Below are 24,678 nucleotides of genomic sequence, written 5' to 3' on the forward strand. Positions count from 1 at the left end.
TCACAAGTCCAAAGTGTGAGACTTCCTTTGAAGAAAAAGAAATGAGAGGGGGGAGTTGGATGAAAAAGGATGGGGAATAGAGAAGTAAAAAGACCCAGAAAATGAAGTTTTAAAGGTTAAAAACAAATTATTGTAATAAAAATCTTTTCAGTGAAGGTATAGCAGCTGATCAATTGGAAACAGATTGCCAAATCAAATTTTTGTAAGCAAAAGTCCTTATACTCTTTTGTCTTACACCTCCAGCATTTCATTAGAGTTCCTCACATAGAAGTCCAGTCTCATCTCCACGCCAGAGCCCACATCTCCATCTTCAAATGCTCCCAGCCATGAGAGAAGAGGAGGAGGTGGGGCTTAGTCTAGGGGCATGGCGGGGAGCTGCCCAAGATCATACAACATAACTGAATACCTTATAAGAAAGGCAGTCTACTCACCAGCCAGGTGGACAGCAGAAAAGACTCCTATACTCGCATATGTTTTATAAGCCATCACCTTTTGGCTTCATTAACTCCCCAACTGGTAAAAATATCTACTGCTTGGTAACCAGGCTTAAATTTTGACCAACGCTCAATCTTTAAAAGAAAAAAAAAAGAAAGAAAGAAAAGGACGGAGGGAGAGAGAAAGAGATAGGCAGACAGGCAGGCAGGCAGACAGACAGCAAGAATAGGAAGGGTGTTTCCATGTCTTATACTTGCAGCAGGTGCCGTGCTTGGTGGTGAGTAACATGCACCAACGTCCCCATACCTCCAGTACCTAAAACCAACTACAGCTTAGGACTTTGTGGGGAATGGGAGGAGGAAGGAGTGGTGGGGGTAGTCACTGGCATTGTTTCTTCTTCTGTAGCAGAAAAACATTTTTAAGGACTTTTTCGCCAAGCCCCAGAAAGGGTATCAAAACTAAAAATATCACTTTCGCTTTGAGGTTTAGCAGAGATCCTATCAGTAATACTGAAATGCAAATGCATGCTTTTTCTTTGATCAGGAAGAGAGGTATGGTCACCTAGTGAACACTTACCCCAGAAAATGCAATATTTGGATATAAACATGGCAGTGCACCGACTGCTATCGTTACTAACTGCTTTGCCTTCTGGTCAAATACACAGCGCCTACTTGGATCTCTTGCCTGGGAGGTGAGACAGTGTAGTCACTAAGAACTCTAGCTCTGAGGCCAGGCTGCCTGGATTTGAATCCTACTTCTGTTGACTGGCCATGAGCCCTTAGGCCAGTTATCTATCCTCTCTGCCAGTTTCCTCATTTGTAAACTTGGGGAATAAGCATAACATATACTTGCAAGGTTATTGTGAGAATTAAATGAATTTGTGTATGGCGGCCTGGAGAAGAGAACCTGGCACGCAGTAAGCCTTCCATGAGTGAGAGCTTATCATCCGTTCTACTGTCTTACCTTCTCTCTCGGAGTTGCCTTCATTTTCTGTATGTTGGCTTCTTCCGCTTCCTTCTTGATTCTTACAGATTCTTCTCTTTTTAGCTAAATTGTATTGAAATTACAGAGGACAAAAAACAGTTACTATTTTTCAGTCTGAACCTTTGGAACACAAAATTATGATGAAAGGCAAATTATAGTATTGTTTGTGCTATACCTCGCCATGATGATAGGTTGGCGCTTCCAGCTACTTAGATCACAGAGAATGGTCAGGCTGTATCCCCTGCCCGTGAAATTAATCCCTTGTGTTTCTTCCTTGGTCTCTGTCTTCCCACCCCCGTCCCGGGTTAGGGGGGGAGAAAGAGCAGGTAATATTTCCTTACTATAAAACTCATAGAGTTCATTATTTTTTTAAAAAGTCACTGGCATCTTAAATCTTTCTTACTACTTTCATGACTGGCATTGGGTAAACAAATCCATGTTCTTGGAACAAAACATTCAAACCATGGTAGAGTTAAGCTATAAACAATAAATCCCTTTATCAAGGATCCTGCTGACTGATACCTATGACTTGGATAAGAATTCTAGATATTTGTCTCTTCGCTTCTCTCTTCCCGATTTCTTTGATTTTGAGAGTTTCCTTTTGCAATTGATTTAAAGGTTTTATGTTTTTGGTAAAGTTACTGTATTACTCCATGGTTATCAAAAGTCCTGGTAAGGTACTCAAATTCCTTGCCAAAATTAAACTGAAAGAGATGGAATCTGACCTTTTGCTGGTATTTAGATTGCATCAGTTGGAGTTGTTGTTTCTGCCTGACTTCAGCCTCTGATTGGCTTCCACCTATGGAAAAAAAGTCACAAAGGTGAAGCATGAATATTAAGCTGAAATGTCAGCCTTCAAAGACTAATTAATACATGATAAGTCTACACTGTGAATTTCTTTAACATTTTCATATCCCTGGAAATAAGGATATGACCAGTTTTCTTGCTAAGATATTAGAGAATGGTAATTTCTTAAAAGAGAAACAGAGCTGGTCAGAGTATGGTGCCATATTCCTGAAAGAAGAGGACAATCACATAGGTATTCAAGTCTTCACTTAGACTGAAATTACACCTAAAGGTCCATGCTAAATAACAAGAAATAGTGCCTGTTTTAGAAATTCTAGAACATTCCTCCTGCTTGACTATGACCATTCCTTAACCTACTAAGGATGATGATCAGTGATGCTTTGTTTTTCTTCTTCTGACTCTACTGCCCCATATTCTAGTATCAAAGTGCAGGAACTCCTCAGGGGTCTTGCCACTAGGCAAATACATAGTCTTTATAATCCAGTTTTAAAAACTACAATGGGAATATTTTAGTTAGTAATTGTGAATACTATTTATTATTCTTTTTTTAGGTATTCAAGAGAAAAATATGGAAGTTAGATTATCTGCCTGTTCTCTCCTAAACCTCAAATAATTTGGGGACAGAAATCTTTGCAGCTTGACAATCATCTAAGAATTGCTGCTTAGGGATTTCTCAGTGTTTATGCAAGCTTGGTATGTGTATTATAAAGATTCCTTTGAAATAATTCTCTGGTGCTTTGGTCACTAAAATTGTCAGTTCTCTGCAAGATTCATTCTCACAGAAGAAGCATTAAAACAATTTGCATTCACTGTAGTTTTTGTAATTGAACTGATAAAAACACCATAGAGACATTTCTTCTGAGTCCCAGAAGATATATAAGGCCTATTTGGTTTGGGCCCTTCAGTCTCTGTTGTGAGGGATTGGGGAATAGGAAAGAAACAGTGAGGGCTATTGAATCTTTTATCTAATGTTACAGCCACTGTCTTCATCTCCCATAACTATTGCAATATTCTAAAGGGTAGAGGAATAGGGGAGGAGTTGAGAATTAATAGAAATAAAGAAAGTCAGATGCCTAAGAATTTGAAGGTTTTGTTCAAAACTCGTCTCAAAGTTTAATACACTCTTGACTTTTTTTTTTTACCCCCAGCCTCCTCCCATACATATAACCTTGACCATTCCTACATGTATCATTAACAGAAAGCTGCAGAGACTCATATTGGCTAAGGCCTCAAGATAATAGGTACCAACCGCTGCAAATTCTAAAGTAAGGGGCCTGGCTCCCTCAGTAGGATCTGCAAAGGGGTAACTGAAAAACAGTTTGGAGACCCTTAAGTAGCAATTGCCTTCAGCCTATAAAAGAGGTTGGATAGGTCAAAGGGAGGTAGAAATCAGAGGAAAGAGGTCTTTGTGAATTCAATTTTGTCTGTATGTATATTGGGGGAAGAAGGAATATTCATGTCAAGATGAGCAAAAGAAATTTAATGAAAATCACTTGGAGAACTCAATGTGTCCCCAAGAGACTGAAGTACCTAGTGGACCTAAACCTAGAAAAGTCAAAGCCTACATGCACCTGGCTGCTATTAGGTGGCTACTCAGGTCATCAAGAAGAGGTGGCTGCATGGTAAATGGTCTGTATTCCCAGAGTTTGAGGGGAAGAAAGGATGCACAAGTGTTTCCTGTGCTCCCAATCTGGGATGTCATGAAAGAGAATGCCAATCTAAAGCCATCTTAAAGGACTTGGCCATGTGGGCCACCTGGAGGAATAACGGAACCTTACAAAAATAGTCTACCTACTAAGAGCCAGTGGTGAAGCCAAGCACGCCAGCAGGAAATTATGTCATGTCTACCGGGGAAATCCAGGTGAGAGATAGATGGCAGGCAAGGGGGCTCTGAAGAACTCCAAGAACCCGAGGGGTGGGAATGCAGTCAGGATTCACCAAGACTTTCAGAAACCAGGACCTGTACAGTACAGAGCCTACCCCTCTTATCTCTCTCTCTTCCTTTGACCCAGGAGGGGTCAGAATCTGGGAACAGAGGAGTCAGTAGAGAAAAATTCAGCCACATCCCATGTCCTTTGCTAGTTTTCTACCCAGAATAGTCCTGGGCTGGAGCAGGGAAGAAGCTTTAATCTCCATTAGTAACAGTTTTGACTAGTACCTAAGACTGAACATTAATTACCAAATGACATTGTTTAATGCCTAGAATTAGCTGGACAGCTTTCATTTGAGAAAGACCAAAAAGATCTAATTTCATCCAAAGAGTATGGGAAAAACTAGTCCCACATAGCCGGTTTGAGGGGGCCCATTAGGAAGGACAAAGCAGTTTCTTGGTTGTACCCTTCAAATATGGCTTATTCAGCATAAAGGTGACACTTGAGATTAACCCCTTTCATGAAGTACAGTGGAATGATGGTGGTAACACCATTACTTTCACCCATTTAGTGATTTCCAAATTAGCTTATGTAACCTATATCCTGGAAAAACTACTTTTCTAGAACTACTGCGACAACGAGTAGCCCCTGACTCCAAGGCATTTGTATTAACTAAATCTCTGGGAATGGTGTATCCAGCCCTTTCAGTTCTCAGATGCTGCTGGAAGAGAAAAGAGAAGAAAGGACGTGAATGATTCCTATTAGGTGGCATCCCTGTTGAATGATTCAAACACCAGGCAAAGGCAGGCCACACAATTCAACACACTGGCATGCACTCCAGAGGCCCAAAGGTCTATCTGTAGAATGATAACACAGGTCGTGTTCTCTTTATACCCACCACCGGGTCCCCAGCTCATTCTCATCTTAGTTTTAGAATTGAATCGCCATTCTTCTTTTTTTTCCCCATTAGCATTTAATACCTCCAGGATTAATATGCTTGCGCTAGCTTTTACTCCCATCCCGACTAGTGCTATGACGAGGCATATGCAGCGCCCCAGGTAAGCTTTCTTCAGAGCTCATCATCTAAGAGGCTCTAAATTATTCAGCAATTAAGCCATCACTTTATTCCCACATAACTGTGGCATCGTACATTTGCTTCTTGCAGAAAATCAGAAACAATAACATACCTGCATACCTAAGAGTTTCAGTTTTAAATGCATTCCATTCCAAGCAGCACAGTGACCCCAAAAACCTATAATGTGCGTCCAAAGACAGGTGTAGGCAAGGTGCTAACAGGATCCCTCAGCCCTGTCCTCCCAGATTCAGGCACCTGGTTTGCTGGCTTACCTAACCGCCTTGGCACCAGGTTAACAGGCTTTGCTCTATGTTGCTCCTTCCACTTCTCAAGACTCTCCAGCTCTTTCTCAGCAACTAAACCAGGTGAGAAATGTCAAATCATCAATTATTAGAATGTGAAAAGAAAACAGGTCCCTTGAAAGCCTAAGGAACAAACAGCAGAGGGCAATTAACTACATGCGAGCACAAGTGGACAAAATATCCAGGAAAGGAAGCCGCCCCTTGGGGTCACCCTGCCCCCCCCAGGCACTTTCTCCCACTAAAATAAAGAAGTTTAGTTTTCCCTCTCATTCTGGCATTTTTAAAACCTTACATCAAATTAATTTTTTTAATTTCCTCTAGAGAACGTGTACAAAACGAGAAAATTCTTATGTCAATAAGAACTCTTCACACACAGTAAACATATCCCCAGAGAATTCTGATGCCTATATTAACTGTATTTTAAATGACTCCCAAGCTTACTGCAACTAGGAGGGGTGAGGGTTCCTGGGTTCCTTGAGCTGGATACCACCAGGCAGAAATCCTCCTCTTGGTGAACTATTTCCCCAAATATACCCTCTGTGTGACAGCAGGGGGTGCCAGAGATACTAATTCCGTTCTTCCAGTGCACGTCTGACTCTCCCCCTTAGACCTGATTGTTTCAGATGTCCATATATGGTAGTTTTTAATTATTAGAGGGAAAAAAAAGCAACTGCTGAAGCATCCCAAAATTCCAGACCACACTAAGGCTTTAAATACCTGGAAAGTATTTAAATCAAAAGCCTGTAAAATGCCAGAACCTTTAGGATTCGGTTGGTCACCTGCTGGCAGTACTGACAATCACTCTGCATAGTTGTGATTATTGTATTCGGCACTGATGCAGGTGTACCACCCAGGGTGCTACCTGTCTGGTGGAGACCCAAGTCTCTAATTTAGAGACCCGCTTTCCTGTTGTGCCTATAGGTCCATTCTCAGCCACAATATTAAATTTCCTACCAAGATCCAATAAAGGAGAGCAGAGAACGTCAGGGCTAGCCCCAAAGCTTGACTTGAACAAGCCTCATAACTTCTTTGTCAACTAGTGGGACTTTAGTTCTCCATCCACCTCTCAGGTATAATCCTGTAACTTTTAATGACAGCATTTATTTTACCATACAACTTCAGTCAAATATGTTACATACCCACGAGATACAAGGAGCCCAAAAATGAGTAAGGTTAGTCCCTGCCCTCAAAGAGATTGTAATCTAGACAAGGAAACTGAGGTACACAAATAAAAACAGCTGAGGGTAGACTCTGATACTTACAGAATTATGGGAACACAGAGGTTAAAGAAAAATTCCATTAAGAAGGGATGGGATAGGACAGATCAAGAAAGGGACAACTTAGGTCATGATCTATTTCACATAATTCATCTGCTCCTAAGTGTTCATAGTCCATAGTCAGCCCAATTTCCTGGGAACTAGATTTATTGGCAATAGATGTGAAAAAGTTTAAGCCCAACAGAAATGTGAGATTTACAATTGCACAATGAGTTCCGCTATTAACATAGAGAAACAAATTTAGAAGCACTAACAATAGAATAATTTTAAAAGATATAATTAAAGCAGCTTAAGTTAAAAAAAAAACTTGATAAGATCTGGTGAGTCTAAGTCTATATAAATGAGAAAATAAAAATACTACAAACCTAAGTAAACCAATCCTACTCTATTAAGAAGATGAGAAGCATTCTAATGTTGATTGAGTAAATATACATACTCCTTTGTATCTGATTTCTTCGGTTTTCATTTGGTGCTATCACAGTATATGCGCCTGTGCTGGAATGAAGAGAAAAAACATTGATTACCACGAGAAGCTACTAATGCATATAAACCTCCAGACATCCTTCCTGCTCGTATATTTATGATCATCACCACCACATAAGTACCATGAAAGATAGTCTTCTTAAGACCCAGCCCTGTTCTCTGGGAGCTTACAATCTAGTTGTCAAAGTGAAAACAAATGCACATGGCCAAATACAGAAATATGAAGCAGTTGGTGAAGACTGACAAGTGACTGCTTCACAATTGGCTCTTGTTAAACTGTCTTTGTAGCGATCTGTTGTTCCTCCAGGTGGCATTTCTGGGCAAGTCCCTTTGAAAGGGCTTTAGATGGGCATTCTCTGCCATTGTGACCCACACTGGGGGTACAGAAAACACTCATGAATTCTTTGCTCCCACCGACTGGAAATACAGGCCATTTGCAATGCAGCCACCTTCTTGCCATTACCCATCTGACTGGCCATCTGGCCGCAATCTTGTGCTTTGGGGCTTTGACTCTTCCAGGCATGGGTCCACTAGGTCCCCTATTCTTCTGGGGACACCGGTAGAACATAATCAGAGAAGGATCCTTGAAGCATTTTAATTCACAAGGTGGGGATCTGGGAAGACTTCATTTAAGCAAAAATACGCAACACTGAGATACCAGGAAGCTGTTACAGTATCATGAGCTTTTGAGGACAGAAACTTGACTGATCTGTACACACCCAGCCTCCGACACAATGCCTGGCACAAAGTAGTTGCTTGATGAATGTGGGCTGAACCAAAATGAAATGATGCCCCAGAGCCAGTCTATAAATCTAGGGGGGGCGGGGCTCTTCTTTGAGATGATGCATGTGGTCCCACAAGAGCACGAATACTTCACAGAGCAGAAATCTAGCACAGCAACAGACTGCAGCATATGTGTGGGTCCAGTTTTAGGGGAAAAGCTATGGATAAACACAATCAGCTTATAAATGTAGGATTGTTTAAAAAAAAAACACCCAGATACTCTTAGAATTCTCTCTTCAACATAGAATGTACAATTTTAAAGGACAAATTAGCAAAGATTGAACAGTAGAGGCCAAAGTGCTGATTAACAGAAGTCATTTCTTCCTTATCTCATTATTTTTCTAGCAGCAAGACTTCAGCCTGCTTCAAACTGGGCTTTAATTTTAGACTTGTAAATGGGAAGCGTACAACCACCTTTGCATGCAAATGGGGCTGCAAGATGCCCAATTACCCAATGTATATCAGCAGACGTTGCATTTGCAGGCTCACATGCATATGACGTTATGAATACAAAATTAGGAGGCTGCTACTGGAAATTAATCCCTTGTCCATTCCATATTCTTTGTTCACCCTAAGAAAGATTTTTCACTCCTCAATTGCCAGCACTTCAGAGGAGCTTGGGAGCTGCAATTCTGTGTGTAATAGCTGCACGCTTGAATATGATGCAGTGGTGAGCCATTGTACAGAGCCTTCAAGATGAAACACAAGGTAGTGGATTTAAATGCCAGAGTGACTTGATCGCATAATCCTCAATGTCCACTAACATTATGGTATAGAGCTTCTCACCGTACCAGGGATTTGCCTCTACAAAGATCAGTAGTTCTCAAACTTCAGCTTGCCTCAGAATCACCTGGGGGGTCCATTAAAGTGCAGAGTCCCTGATTCAGGAGGTCTGGGGTGGGGTTTGAGAACTTGCATTTTTAACAGTTCCCAGGTAATGTCCATGTTCTTGATGTAGGGACCACACTGTGAGAACCACTGCTATAGATCAATCAAGTTATCCTTTTACATTTGGACTTAAGGGAATTTAGGGATTAAATCACTGATAAAGACATAGACATTAAATCATCAGCCATAGGCCACAAGGTTAATTAAGTGATGATGCTTAGACTCAAACCCAGGACTTTTGTCTTAGACCAGCTGGGTGTCTGCAGCTAACACTTCAGCTCAACACAGAAAGCATACAGTATAATTGCCATTTATCTCCACCCCCTTGATAGACTTCCAGAGTACTCTACTGAACTGAGCCTATTTATGGACTTGAGTTAAGGGGCTTTTGAAGAGTGAGGGGAAATACCAAAAAACAGACACCAACCACTTTAACAGAGCTTAGACTTTAGTTTGAAACAATTTATGAAGCCACAGGAGCACACCACAAGAATACCCAAACAAATGTGAAAGTAGGATGATGTTAAGTAGACAGCCAAGGTCGGAGAGAGTCACAAAGGCCCCAGAGGTGTAGAAATCTTCAGAGAAGTATAGCAAGCTGAAGTTTAAAAGATAGGATCCGAAATGGCAAAAGAAGTGTTTCTTTGGTAGGACTTTACTAACAGCTGCTGCAAAGAGAATTTTCCAAGTTTCGCAGGCCTCCCGTACGCAAATTTCATGAAAAGATTTGGAAAGAAAAATCAATCCGTTTGTAAAAGATCTTACTCTATGATATCTAATCTGGGTAAGTTTAAGTCTGATAACATCATACTAGAATCTTTAGTTTTAGGACTAGAATTACAATCTATTGCAATACATGTAGCCTACAAGTACCCAGACACAGTGCAGGACCATGAAAAGAGGGAAAGAATTATCCAACCATAAATTCAGAGCCTTTTAATTGAAAGCATTTTAACATAACCCCAGGCTCAAGGACAGAGGTCTCAGTAATAAATGTTTCATGTTAGAGAATTCCTTAGCAACCTTCTCAGTAACGTTTTCTTGGCTGAACATGCCAAATCTGAAACACAATACTCAGAAGAAAGCATGGCAAGTAATTGAGCTTCTATTCCTCTTACTTGCTATAGGAAGAGGAGCCTACATCTAAGGATCTGCTTTTTTTGTTGTTTTTTGTTTAATCATGTGGCAGAAGTAACACCTCGGTAGATACAAATAGTCCTCCCTTATCTCCTCTCTTTTTTTTGACATGAGTAACAAGTATAATTTATTCATGTTTTCAGCCAATTAGTTTCCACCCACAGCAAGGGCCTCTGCTGTTTTAACCTGCATGTCTTCCCTTTCAACAATTTGACTCTCAAAGAGGCTGATCTAGACAAGCCCAACCTACCTATATTTAGTATTCTGGGCATTTCCTGATTAAGCAACATTCAAGTCACTGCAATAAATGTATATCTTTGAAAATGAGTTTCCTTAATTACCTCATTGGAATTTAATGACATATCACAATTTGTAGGATTCTTTTCATTTTCCAACAGCACACATCCGTGAGACAGACTAAGGGAGAACATAGAAAGAATAGCGCAAGAAAAAGAGGAAAATGTGCTCTTGCACCATAAAAAAAATAAATATATAAAAGAAAAATATATTTTAGGAATGTTTTTCCTGTGAGGTCGCTCCTGAGCAACACAACTGCTTCTCTCGTGTCCATTCTTGCACAATTTTTATAACGTCTCATCAATAAGCACTCTATGAAAGAATGTTATGCTGAAGTTATGAAAAATATCTTGGCTGGCTAAAAGTATTACATAAATATATTCCCTGGTGTGTACAAACTGCAGCAGATGTAATTTAAATTTCTAATTAGGAACAACACTGGTTTGACTGAAAAAGAAACGTAGTCAAGAGCAAAAATTCAGAAAGAGGTAGAAGATTAAGCAGCAAACAGATCTTTCCAAGCAGAATAGTAGACATGTAGTCTACCGTCCTACAAAAAATTAGTTTGAGATCTTCCTAGTTCAAGAAAATCTTAACCTTGCTTGAACTTGAAAAAAAAAATCATTTTTTGATTAATCAAAAGCACTGGATAGAGGTTTATTTTCTAGCTATGGCTTTTCATGTTGGTTTTTGTTTTATGACCTTAATATGGGCTTCTGAAGCTTACTGCTTTTAGCCAAAATGAGTCAAAACTTTGAGGCTTTCAGGTTGCCGAAAGTTCTTTTATAAACAGACCACATTCCCAAGAAAAACAAAAAATGACAAGATCAGGCTGAGCAAATCATCCTTAACCTCTAAACCTGTTACACCAACTCTGATCCAGCACTCCACAACTCCAGTGTAGAAGGGCTCATGAGTTCTCTTTGGTCTCAAAACCTGCAGAGCCCAAAACATTGTCTACACATACAAGAGGCTGATGTGAAGCAGGTCAGTTCTTTAATTCACAGCTTCTGTTGGACAGTTGAATAGATCCCGGAGGGCTAAACAGACACCCAGGGGGAAAAGATAAACAAGAGATGACAGGTCATCTGCACCTTTGTTCATAGGATATCTTCATGAAAAGTCTAAAGAGGTATATACACACATACACACCCATCCATCCAGCACCCCTATGTAGGCTCATCACTCAGTGAGATGTGGTAAATTTATGCAAATTAGAAAAATGTGCCCCTTCTTTCAGGTGGAGCTAACCCTACACTAGGCCATATGGTTTGGCATGTATTTCAGCTCCAAATGATCCCTTTAGCCAGGCAAGTCTGTATAGTTACCAACCTGCACAACCATACAGGGTAGACCTGAAAGATGTCACATTTCATCACCTAAAACAGTAGATACATAAATGATAAAAGCTATGAGGAAAGCAAGAAGGATTCACTCTAAAGATACAAAGAATATATATGAAACATAATATTATATGTTTCTTTAAACATATCATCATCTTTTAAAGATCATCTTTAAAAGGCCAAAAACCAATGATGGGAGTAGAGATGGGTGGGGGCCAACTGTTAGGTATACTTGCAAAATGTATAAAATTGCTTCCTTGGTAAAAATACCTATAAGGCATTCTTATTTTCAGAACATAAAGATATCAGATCTGGGATTTGATTTGAGCCTACTTCCAAACTAATCTTAACCTAACAAGCTAACCTTAGCCTAATAGTGAGCTTGTTACTGTTTCAGAGGTGCTGGTAAAAGCCATGAGACTCCCGGGTCAGAGACTAAGACTTTATTACTCATGGCACAGCACATGGCATGAGCAGCAGTAATTAATGTTTGTTCTCTCGGGCTCTGGGTCTTTTGAGGGCGACATGGGAGATGCCACACACACAGCGTGTTTGCGTGGCAGGTGAGGAACACAGCTGAGGAATCCACCACTTTTACAGCATGTAGTAAGCAAGCCTGATCTTGGTTCTGGGGAAAGCTCACCTCATCCCTCAAAGTTCCCAGCTACACAACAACCTTGAGGAATAGTCCAGATGAAAAAATGGTCTGGTGTGCTGTCTTGGCACACCCAGCAAGACATATAAGGGTGGAAGAGGCCCAAGCAGGACTGTCTTTTCCAGCAAGAGAATATTCAGGATAAACACTCTTTTAAGAATGGCTTAACGAGGGGCGCCTGCGTGGCTCAGCTGTTAAGCATCTGCCTTCGGCTCAGGTCCCGATCCCAGGGTCCTGGGATCCAGTCCTGCATAGGGCTCCCTGCTCAGCAGGAAGCCTGCTTCTCCCTCTCACACTCCCCCGGCTTGTGTTCCCTCTCTCGCTGTCTCTCTCTGTCAAATAAATAAATAAAATCTTAAAAAAAAAAAAGAATTGCTTAGTGATAAGGATATTGGCATTTGCATAAAAACCACATATTTACCAAATGGTTGTACATTTTCCATTATTATTATTATTATTAAGATCTAATTATGTCCACATGTCTTAAGCATTGCTCAAGATTATCTATAACTTAAAGTAGAAAACCAGGAATGCAAGGCATGAGGGATTTATATCTAAATCTCTGCATAGAACATTTAAAAACAAAATTCATCTTTTATTTCTGATTTTGAAAGAAACATGCTTATAGATGAAAATGCACAAATTATATTTTTTAAATATTGAGAAGTTGCTCATAATCCCAACCCTCAAAGATCTACTTTTTTTAGGATTTTATTTATTATTTGACAGAGAAAGAGCACAAGCAGGGGGAGCAGCAGACAGAGGCAGATGGAGAAGCAGGCTCCCTGCAGAGCAGGGAGCCCAATGTGGGGCTCGATCCCAGGACCCTGAGATCATGGCCTGAGCCGAAGGCAGATGCTTAACCAACTGAGCCACCCAGGCAGTCCCACAATTACTTTTCTTTGAGTGAATTTCTGTCCAGTATATATTCTGTACCTATTATTACACAGCTGCAATCGTATCTTAAGTCCAATTTTATGTCTTCAGTTATAAGTAGTTTCCCAACTATTCATGTAACAAGCTTAATATTAAATGGCTACATAGCACTTCACAACATGGATACAGCATAACATAACCTCTCACATAACTATTTCAGTTGTTTCAATTGTTCACTATTATAAACAACCCTGCAGGATGAACAAAGCATAAAAATAAAGCTTTGCACAGAATATTATCCAGAAGATAACTCTAATAGTCCTCTAAAATCAATACTCTGAACAGGAATGTGGACTACGTTTAAATTTTTCTTCCTTAGATATCCCATTTGCATTTCTGAAATCCCAGAAATGTCTGCTCTTATGTTTGACTCTCCTCAATTCTCACACTAGGAAAGATGCTGGCTCTACCCATCCATTCATTTTCACCTTCTCCTAAGGCACCTTTATATTATTCAGGTTGACAATGTACCCAATTAAAAGACTACAGTCCGCAAACTTTTTTATAGCTATGGGAAATTGAAACATAAGTGGAAGCTATTGAGAAGGTTTCTAGGAAAGCTCCTTCAAATGGAGACAGACAGGAAAGGCTCTTCTGTTGCTTTCCCCTTCCTAGAAGACTGAAGTGGTAGCTGGTGCTCAAGCAGCTATCTTGGTCAATGAGGCACTGAATACGGAAGACATGCATCAGAAATGGCAGAACAGAAGGACAAAAGCCATCTGGTGCCCTATGACTATAAAACCACCACATTAGTTGTAATCTATTGCCAAGGTGCCTGGTTTTAAACCTTAATTCTGTTACTTTCTAACTACAATTTTGAGCAACTTACTAAGTTTTTCTGTTTTTTCACCTGTGAAACGGGGATAACAGCTATGTATATCTTAGAGTACAGATATAAAGTCCTCAGAACAATGCTAGAAAATAAATGTTCTATTATGGTTGCCTGCTATTTGTACTACATCACCCCTAGACTAACTACCTTCAGATTTATTTCATAGGTGAGAAAAATATAAAGCCCTCTATGCTTCAGATACCTATTTGCAGATATCTATTACATATAATTGTAATAAAAGAATTATGTATAACCTATATATATATATAATATGACACCTCTTTCACCATATGTAATAAAACGTAGCCCTGAGTCACAGTACATCTCCTTTTTCATGCTGTGACTGAATTCTTTGCTCCATCTTCTTCCAAATTTATGAGATTTAGTTTTGCTAATTGTCTTTTTACAACCCTGGTTCTGGCATTTGTCTCTAACATCTATATCCTAGTTCCTGATTCTTTTCTTTGATCCGTGTCTTAGGAGTAATAAGAACCACTGAATGAAATAAAGTGGTGTTGATAAATAGCTCATTAAAGATTAGCAAATAGTCTTCCATAAAAGATAGCATGGTTCTGAGCCCAGGTTTTTTTTCCCTAAATTATTTATTGAGCTATAATACACTTAGGACAAGCTGTATAAATCTTAAGCATACAGCTCCATGACAAACTTCCTTTTAATTTTTCCAGATCCCAAAAGAATAAAGGAAAAAAGAAAGAGGCACAATGAACTTTAGAATAATCTGAAATTACTTTTTCCCTAATTTTTTATCTTAAATTTTAAGCCTACAAGCAAAATTAAAATATTAGTAAAATGAAAACCCATCTACTATTTACCTGTATTTACCAATGGCTCATGGTTGGCCACATTTCTTTTACTTTCCTCATCTTTATTTTTTCTGAATCATATGAAAGTAAGCTGCAGAGTCAGTAACATAACCCTGAATTCTTCAGCATGTATCTCTTAAGAACAAAGACATTCCCCCACTTACATGTTAAAAAAACTATCACACCCAAGGGAATTAATATAATATTTACTCTATATTCAAATTTCTAAATTGTTCCAGTGTTTAGAATATTCTTCCCTACCCCCACCACATCCTGGATCCAATCACGGATTACACATGCCTGTTGTTTGACACGTCTCTATAGACTTCAGTGATCCAGGACCATTTCCTTGACTTTTTTCATGACTAACATTTCTGAAGAGTCCAGGTGTGATGGTTAACTTTCTGTGTCAACTTGATCTGGCAACAGGTTACCCCAGTATCTGGCTAAACGCTATTTCTGGGTGCATCTATGAGGATGTTTCTGAAAAAGGTAAGCATTTGAAGCCACGGTCTGAGTAAAGCAGATGGCACTTCCTATTGTGGGTGGGCATCACCCAATCCATTGAGGGCCTCAACAGAACAAGGAAGGCAGAGAAAGGCTGAAACTAATCTTGACTTGACTGAGCTGAGAACGTATCTTCTCCTGCCTGTCACCTTCTATTGGCAATAGAAGTCAAAAAGCATAATGGCTCTAAGACTTTCTACTTTGCATAAAAAAATCAAAGAGCACAACTTATGCTTTAAAAATAAAATGTCTTCATATCAAACTATTTGAAGTGCTTATTTCTAAAGATTAGAATTGCAGGGGACTTTTACTTTCTATATTATTTTTGTAATGTTTGAGTTTTTATAACAAGCAGATATAACTTAGCTTTTACAATCAGGGGAAAAGATTTCGAAGATTTTTTAATGAGGAAATATTTAAAATAATGACTTCAAGCAGGAGATCAGATTTTCTTTCAGGATTGGGCAGCACAGGATTTCCATTCTCTGGTGCCACAGTAAAACAAACACTGGGCCATATGAGCCCTTGAGTTTTAATGATGATAAATGTCTTTAGTTTTTCTATAGGACTTTAACGGATTGCCTTTTAAGTGTTCATATTTGGGGGGGATTACAAACATTACAGAACAAAGGAAGATCATCATTAGCTGATTCTCTGATATAGAACAGACCCTTCAAATGCAGGCTTCTCCCTTTGATGATTTTTTTCCTGTTAAGCTTTTGTTTCAGATTCAAATAGATTCTGAATAGATGCAATTAACCTTAACAATATGTATAACCTTACAGCACTCTACTGACTTTGAATTAAATCACCTTACTGTGTAATTGAACTAAGTTTCTTTTTTTCTCATTTCTGTTATGCTTCTACTGATTATTAGAGGTATTATGCGTTTTCCTGCTTTCATCATCCTGTTGGTTTATTGTTTCACTGTTTCAGCTATCAAAGACTTTTTGAGACATGCCCACTCATTTTTGATACTGTATTTGAGCAAAAATGATTGCTCCCTAAGACTTGGCAGACTGCAAATGCATTCCATACGGAGGAGTGAAATCTAGTGCAGAAAAGTTGGAAATTTGTCCTAAACAGAACCATGATTTCTACCCTCCTGTATAAACAGGAAGATAAATTGGAGCTTAGCAAACCAAAATGTCTTTTCTTTCCATCCACTCCAGCAATTTCTTCTGCCATGCACAGAACTACGTTTTTTTCACGCCATACAGATAACCCACTAATGGGTCATGAAACCAATTTAACAGGTTTATTTTTAATGAATGAGAGTAGAAAATGTCAGAGTGCATCACACAAAGGAAGGGTGAGGGTTGTGAATTTTTTTCCTGTTATATATAAACTCATATATACCTACACATGTCCTAGATCATGAATGTCAAACGAATTGGTTACTCTGGCCTATGGTCAGAAGTCTGAAAGATCACCAGAAGGCAGGACGTTGTTTAGGTGGCTCATAAACAGGGATGGTGAGAGAATTGTTCGAATGCAAGCCTGCCAAACTGTCATTGAAGACAAGCACCAGAGACAACAGAATCCCCACAGAAACTGGACTCATATAAACTACTTCTCTATCCAAAGAATTTTAAAGCTGTCAATGTCACATGACTGTTTCTATAGTATCACTCCTTTTAGCCTATAGAATATCTATTTTCTTGAAGTGAAAATATGATGATTGATGGGAACATACCCAGCTGTATTACCACTTCCTCCTCCAGCTCCCTCTCATGTGCAGTATCTAGACTTTGGTAGATAGACTCAGGTTGGAGTGCTGGTTCTACCATTTTAAAAAAGCCATGAGACCTTGGAAAATCATTTAATCTCTCAAGACTCAGTTTCTTCAACTGTAACGTGGCAAAGTGTTTACTGTGATGAGAAAAAGGAATTACATGACATGTATAGTACAAGGTCTAGCATATGGTTAAGAGTCCAAGACGTAAGAGTTCAAGCTATTGATTGTTATTCTGGTTTTATTCTCTCGGGGTACCCAGTTTGACTATTCTAGGTCACAAGTAATTTACTTTAAGCTACTACAGTATTGGCATGCTTTGCCACATTTTTCATTTCAAAAATAAGTCAAATAGGTAGAGTTCTACTGATTAGGTTGCTAGAATATAGTAATCACTGAGACACCTAACAAGCTCATCGAGCCATATAATTATCATTAAGAGTTAAACACTATCTGTTGTTTTACAAACTTTCTGAATGCTTATGAGCCTTGTCTGAAGACTGAGTTATAGTTCTCTAATGAATAGCCATCTATATTAAGCCATCAAGAAGATTACTCATCGGAATCAATCATAGATTTTCGCTTCCTAGGTCCTATTATTTCATAGCACTAAAAGGAACTTCGTCATTATTCAGCTCACTATCCCCAGGGAGGAGTAATAGCCCGATGCTTTCATGCCATTTAACATCTATAGGCAAAAGCTTATTTTCTCACACTCATATGAGGATTCAGAAGAGAAATCTGGGGCATTGCAGTGAAAAGAAATAGAGCAGTTCTTATAGGCTCTCATAAGTTTGTAAAAACTTGCACTTAATTTAAGACTATTTTATGTGGCTAGTTCAGATTGAAATGAGGTGTGTCAAGAACGACCTAAGAAGTTTTTGATGATCTGTCTTGGACATAAGAAATTATACTTCAGGATTCAGAATAAACAATTATTAGATAGTGATGTTCATGAAAATTGAACACTATAACTTAATGATTGTGTTATGACATATTCCACTTTATATCCCACCTTCTATTTATAAAATGCTTAACACTAATGTAACACAGTGCTCTTGACGGGGGGAAGACAGAAAAATTGGGAATTGGCCATTAATTAGTCATCTTACCAAGCCATCCTTTATTCTCCCTTCACTGTCCCTTGAGACTTCAAGGATGAAGGGAAAGAAAAGTATCAGTTGTCAGGGTTATTCCCTTCCCTGGAGCACAGCAAACTGGGAAATGTTATGAAGTTTGAGAAAGGAGATAAGGAAACTGGAGCCCCAAAGGGAGGAAATAAGAAAAAAGAGTGGGTTTCTCCAGTACAATTATAAAGCACTTCAACACACATAGTGTCTGAGCTGTTGTAACCAGGGGTATGGTGTGTCTAAGAGGCTGTGTCGGTTTGGGTCCTCCAAAAAAGAAGACATCAAGGCAGGATTAGACATGTAAGAGGTTTATTGGGAAGAATACTTGTGAAGGACCAAAGGGGAACAAGCAGGGGTAGGCCATGAAAGCCTTAAGAACAAGAGCAGACCTGATACCTATGAAAGCAGAGAGGGGAGGGGGATTGAGTGGGAAAAGCCTCAGACCTCTGTACAGCTCTGCGAAAATCTTAGCTAGTTCAATGGGGAGCCTTCTGGCAAAAGTTGCCCAATAGAGGAGTCCCACCTGGGCCAGGAATAGGCTGACACTAGTATCCTGGAATGTTCAGACACTGGCTGGAAGAAGGCAGAATCAACGTGCTCTCAGAACAAAGGGTATAATGGACAAAGAGGTGGCAGCTGGGACTGTCAATGGACTATGCAACTATGCTTCCCACAGTAAGTTCTTTTGAAGGAGACCGGGATAGCAAGTTTCCCTGGGTGCCACAGAGGCTATATAAACTCCTGTTGCATAACAAAATATAAAAACTTCGTCTTTGTCCCTGGTTCCTGGCACAGAACTCCAAAAATCCTTGGGATTCCAAGTGATAAGAGTGTTGATTATATGCTAATGAGATGACCCCAGAATGCTTTAGGATGGAACCTATTTGCCAGAAAAACCAACCATATGATTAGAGGGTTAGAACTTTCAGTTCTGCCCCTTTAACACCTCTGTGGAGGGGAGAGGAGCTAGAGATTGAGTTCAGTGATGAACTCAGTGGCCAAGGCTTTCATCAATTATGCCTGTGTAATGGAGCTGAAATAAATATTCTTGAATAAGGACTGAGGATTGGTGAGCTCATCAAAGTGCTAAGAGTGTGGCCCACCCAGACAGGGTATGGCAGTTCTGTGCAGCACCCCACCCCCATATCCTGCCCTACGTGTCTCTTCCATTCGGCTGTTCCTAAATTGTACCCTTTATAATATAACTGTAAAGGTAAATATAGCAGTTTCCATGATTTCTGTGATTCGTTCTAGTGAATTATCAAACTGGGGGAGGAGAGGTCAGGGAAACACCCACATTTGTAGTCAGCCAGGCAGAAGTGTGGGTAGTTTGGGGATGGCATTTGTGGCTGATGTTTGAAACAGGGGCAGTCTTGTCAGACTGGGCCCTAACCCGTGGGGTCTGTGCTAACTCTGGGTAGTGTCAGAACTGAACTGAAGTTGGTTGGTGTTGGAATAATGTAGGATGTCAGCACACACACACACACACACACACACACACACACACACACACACACAAAACCCACATAACTCCTAATTACCCTGTAGATTGCAGCTCCGACATCACTTCTTGGGAACACTTCTCCTGCTCCTGAGACTAGCTCAGACCCTGGCTTTCCTTTACAGCACATATGAAGAGTCATTCCTGTAATTATCTAATCACCGTGTGCCCCATCAATTAGACTATAACCTACATAAGGGCTTATCTTCTGTTGAGTAGTTATTTGTTCCTAAATATTTAATTAAATATCCAGAGCTAGAGATCCTCTTATAGGGTTGTGGTGAGGCCTGGAAGAGATAAGACCTATAACGCACTTTCACACACTGAGCATTACATGTGTTTGCTATTATTATTGCTCATCTTTAAGTGTCTTCAGTTCTTAGTATAAAGTAGGCCGCAAATATGTTAATTTATATACGAATTCAGTTCATCTGATGTAAACTTAACTGAACAGCAAAATTCCACATTACAGGTTCATTTTCAGAATACCTTTTTATTTCCTTTAAACAGCATCGAGCTAAAGCACCACTTCCAGGCATGATTAGAGGCTAGCCTCTGAATGAAGTGAACCCTGTGTTGCTATCACAGACAAGGGCCTATTGCCCAGAATTGGGTAAAGTCAGGTGAAAACCCCCTTACAGAAAAACCCACGTTTTATTCTTATATTTATCTAGATATTTTATAAGTGAGTGTGATATATTTATAAAAAAGCAAAATATTGAAAGGGAAAGTGTTACTTTGGATTTGAAGTATATATGAGTTTTTTTCTCTTTAAATCTGTGTAGATGGCTTATGATATTTAGGGACAAGAGAAAAATCAACTAAAAATAATTGGGAAAGCCGATATGAATTAGCACTTATAATTACTTAAATCCAAATGTAGTCTAGACCACAGCCTTGCCTTAGAGTCTATTAGAGATTCTCAGAGTCATTTAAATTTTTAAAAGATAGCCTTAAAATCTCTATTTATATTTATATGTAAGTAGGTGTTCTAAATCAGTGTTATTTTTACAAGGTACAAACACCCCACTTCAGGGTGACAGCATGGTACTTGATCAATAACCATTTGTTAAATGAATTCAAGGCTATCAGCACCCAACACTTACTGGACATTTCCTTTCCACCAGGCATGACATTACCTTTTATGCATACACACACGCAAAAACAAAGAAACCCTCACAGGTTGGTATTATCTCATTTTACGGAATGAGGAAACTGAGGCATAAAGTAGTTAAGCACCATGTTGATGTTCAGAGAGCAAAGATTGGCAGTATCAGAATGTGGGCCCAAGTGCATCTGTCCTCAAAGCCCGTGCTCCCATGCCTGCATGGCGCTTCCCTGATGAATTAATGGAAGGGTGCACACAACACAAGGTTAAATTTCAATCTTTATCATATAAATAAGCTCATATTGAGAGTGAACAAATGAAGCTTACTAAGCACTTTATACTTCCTTTTTCCTTATTTCCCATCAGAAAATGCTGTAATTCCTCTCCAAAAATTAAAAAAATGAATAAATTCCCCCCCCTTTTTAAAAAGATTTTATTTATTTATTTGAGAGAGAGACAGAGATAGTGAGAGACAGCACAAGCAGGGAGGAGAGGGAGAAGCAGGGTCCCCACTGGGCAGGGAGCCCAATGTGGGACTCGATCCCAGGACCCTGGGATCATTGACCTGAGCTGAAGGCAGACTGTTAACTGACTGAGCCACCCAGGCACCCCAAATTAAACCCCCTTCTTAATGGCTTTTAGTGTGTGTGTGAATTTTACTAAAATGTTATTTACCAGGCAACCATTTTCCCTAGTTTTCCAGTTCTATTAAAGGAGACAAGTGGGAATAAATAGAAATGACTGATGGAGGTGTAAGAATTCAGAGCGGTCCAAACAAGATCTTAGATATTAAACACCCGAAGGGGGATGTTTCTTATAATTCTCTACTTATTGCAACTGGTTCATATTTTTAAAAATAAATAATTAGGGGCACTTGGGTGGCTTAGTTGGTTAAGTGTTTGACTCTTGGCTTCAGCTCAGGTCATGATCTCAAGGTTCTGGGATCAAGCCTCATGTCTGGCTCCACACTCAGTGTGGTGTCTGCTTGAGACTTTCTTTTCCTCTCCCTCTCCCCTTCTCTCTCCCTTTCAAATAAATAAATCTTAAATAAATAAGTTAGTTCTAGGAAAGCTAACTGAACTCTCCCATGTACTCTCTAATGGTCTACTGGCAAATCTTAAAAATCACAAAATAGTATACAGCGAGGTCTTCAGGAATTGAGGCCTGGACAATTAATTAGAAAACTGCCCCTTTCTGAGCAATTTCATCCAGCAAGATTCTGGGGGCAATCTACAATAAAATAAAAACAGATGCAGCCACTACTATGAGTTGATAAGAGCTTGCAACTAAATGATCATATCTAAGTCGATGCTCTTTAATAAAACAAAAAGACATATAAAGGGTGTTCATCAACGCAAGACTGTATGCCCATGATCTCTACTACAGTAAATGCTACAGCTTACTGAAATGTAGATTACTTGAAATTAATGAATGTCTATTGTAGCAAGACATCTCTCATTCTGCAAAGGAGAGAAATGAAGCAATCTCCAACTGAAATCCCCCAGGTCGCCCACCCCATCTACGGTAACCCTAAGCTGAATAATATTAAAAGCCCAGTACTTATGAATTCTTTCAAAAGTGAAGGGATGAAAGAAAATCTACTGTTTACTGGTCATAAGGTTATATACGGTTCCTTAGCAACCAACTGTCTTTCGTGGGACTAGGAGTTGATGGAAAGGGGGGAAATGAAAATGAAACCACTGGGACAATTCCAATCCACAAAGGCAGAACTTCAAAAGCACTGTGTACACCATACTATTGCGTTAAAGAAGCTCTTTCCATTGGGAAGAAAGAGAGGATCACCTGTCGGTGATAGCAAATGTTTCCGGGGTACCGACTGGAGGCCCTGAACCGAAGACCAAGTTACCTGTAAATTACCTGTAACGGTTCTTGCATAGAGCACCTACCCACGCCAGGACAGGAAACCCTGCAGCCACTCTCGACCTCACCCAGCCTCACTGCTCTAGTCCTAAGAGGTGATTTATTTGGGAACTTTGTTGACATGCAAGCGTGCTCCCAGAGGCTGCATTTGGATCCTCTACCCCCTAACACATTCCCTCCCCGCCCCTACCCTGGCATCATTTAAGGCCCTGATTTTTTAAAACAGGAAGGAAAAAATTTTTTTTCATCCTAGTTAAAGAGAGTGAGTTCTGGAGATACCTGGAAAGTTAGTAAGAAGCTCGGGGGATTTCTACCAGGTCTTTTCAATCCTGTAGCCAGTCCCAAGAATCAGGAAAGCAGTGTCCTTGAAAGGAACGGGAGCTCATTCAGTAAAGACCCGCAGACTGGCACACTCAAATTATAAGGTAATAATTTCTGAATGCTTTGTGTGTAGGCAAATAAAGCTGCATTCTCTCAAAAACCCTGTTACTGGGTCCCTGTGGTTTCAAACTCCAGTGACTGAGAAAGTGCTTGTATGTTTGAGGTGTGGGGTCCCGCCCCCAAAACAGGTCGTTAAATACTTACAACCGCTGGCCCGGGAGTCCCGGGCTCTCCTGCGCAGGGCTCTGGGGCGCCGCCTCCAAACCCGGTCTGGGACCTCGCAGCTGGCCTGGCTCCGGGCGCCGTCCAGAGGGGTCCCCGGCCGGGCGGGGGGCGGAAGAGGCGCCGAGCCCGGAGCCCGCCACCCGAGTGCGGGTGAACATAGCTCTGAGTCCGCGGGTTCCCGGGCGCCCACTGCGGGAGGGATGAGGGCTGGGACGCTTAGGGAGTCTCGAGATGCGATTCCGAAGAGTAGGGGCAGCGGTTTTAACAGCTTGAGTTTCGATTTCCCGCTACCAGCTGCAGCTGCGCCCGCCCCAAAGGACTTCCCCACTGAAGCTCTATTCAGTCGCCCTCTGACCTTATCGCAGGTAACAGCTCCCACGGCGCCGCCCTGGAGGCTGGAGAGTGGAGCTGGCTTGGCCCTTATTAGTGAGTCGGTTTAAGGTCTCACAACCACCTTAGAGCATAAAGAGAACTGTCACCAGCCACGGACACCTTGTGAGCCCATAGCCACAAGGGAACCAGAATCCTGAAAGATACTCTAGGGACTGTTTAACAGGTAACCCTAATTTGTGGTTACTGCTGGCTATTTGAGACCATGAACAATATATTAACCTTCGGACACCAGAGATCAGGTGAGTAAATAAAATCATCCAAACAAAATTTTGCCTTTTATCAGTAATGACTGTTGTTTGGTGGTTGTGCAAATACTTCGAGTTACAGAAAGTGTACAGTGAAATAAAAAACCAAAGGAAACCCACAAGAGGAGAAGCAAGCTCTTGCTTTGCATCAGTTACCACGGTGGCAGTGGCGTTAGCATTTGTTTACTTGCTTCCTACAATGCAGGTCGTGGGAGGCAAGAGCGGTCTCTCACTTTTGTATAGCGGGCATTATGATAGTCATGATCAACCCAAGACACATCAGAATCATCAGGAAGCTTTTTAAAAAATATGGAAGCTGAGACTTACCCCAGACCTACAGATACAGAGTCTTGCAAATCCATATTTGAGAAAGTCCCCATCCCATAGTTGAGTGTCTTGCACAGACCAGGTGATGTAATCAATATTTCTTGAACGTCTGATCAATTACTTAGCAAGGCTGCCTGGAGAATCATTTCTGCCTCCCCCTCAGCTTGCCCAAGGATTTGCATTTCTAACAAGTTTCCTGGAGACACCAATGCTGCTGGTCTTGGGACCACCCTTTGAGACTTTGAAGAGCCGCTGTGGGCAATGTGGAAGGCACGGAAGAGTTTTCAATAGGGCAGTTATGTAATATTTGAGAATG

At 40.4% G+C, this 24,678-nt stretch overlaps 1 protein-coding gene across 2 annotated transcripts in view; it reads right to left on the reverse strand.

The window, feature by feature from the left end:
- Window positions 1–23,696, reverse strand: part of EPSTI1 (epithelial stromal interaction 1) — an 83,026-nt gene extending 59,330 nt beyond the window's left edge. The window contains exons 1-5 of one of the 2 annotated variants that reach the window (XM_045811027.2): window positions 23,377–23,696; window positions 7,188–7,246; window positions 5,445–5,528; window positions 2,145–2,218; window positions 1,399–1,482 (exon numbers count right to left, since the gene is read on the reverse strand). In XM_045811027.2, coding sequence (XP_045666983.2) covers window positions 1,399–1,482; window positions 2,145–2,218; window positions 5,445–5,528; window positions 7,188–7,246; window positions 23,377–23,555 — 480 coding nt within the window. In that variant the 5' untranslated portion in view covers window positions 23,556–23,696. The remainder of the gene's footprint in view (window positions 1–1,398; window positions 1,483–2,144; window positions 2,219–5,444; window positions 5,529–7,187; window positions 7,247–23,376) is intronic. The other variant, XM_045811028.2, reaches the window with a different exon arrangement.
- Between the last annotated feature and the right edge of the window lie 982 nt (window positions 23,697–24,678).

Source organism: Ursus americanus, chromosome 10 (assembly GCF_024610735.1).
Source record: "Ursus americanus isolate L20-20 chromosome 10, mUrsAme1.1.p, whole genome shotgun sequence".
NCBI lineage: Eukaryota > Metazoa > Chordata > Mammalia > Carnivora > Ursidae > Ursus > Ursus americanus.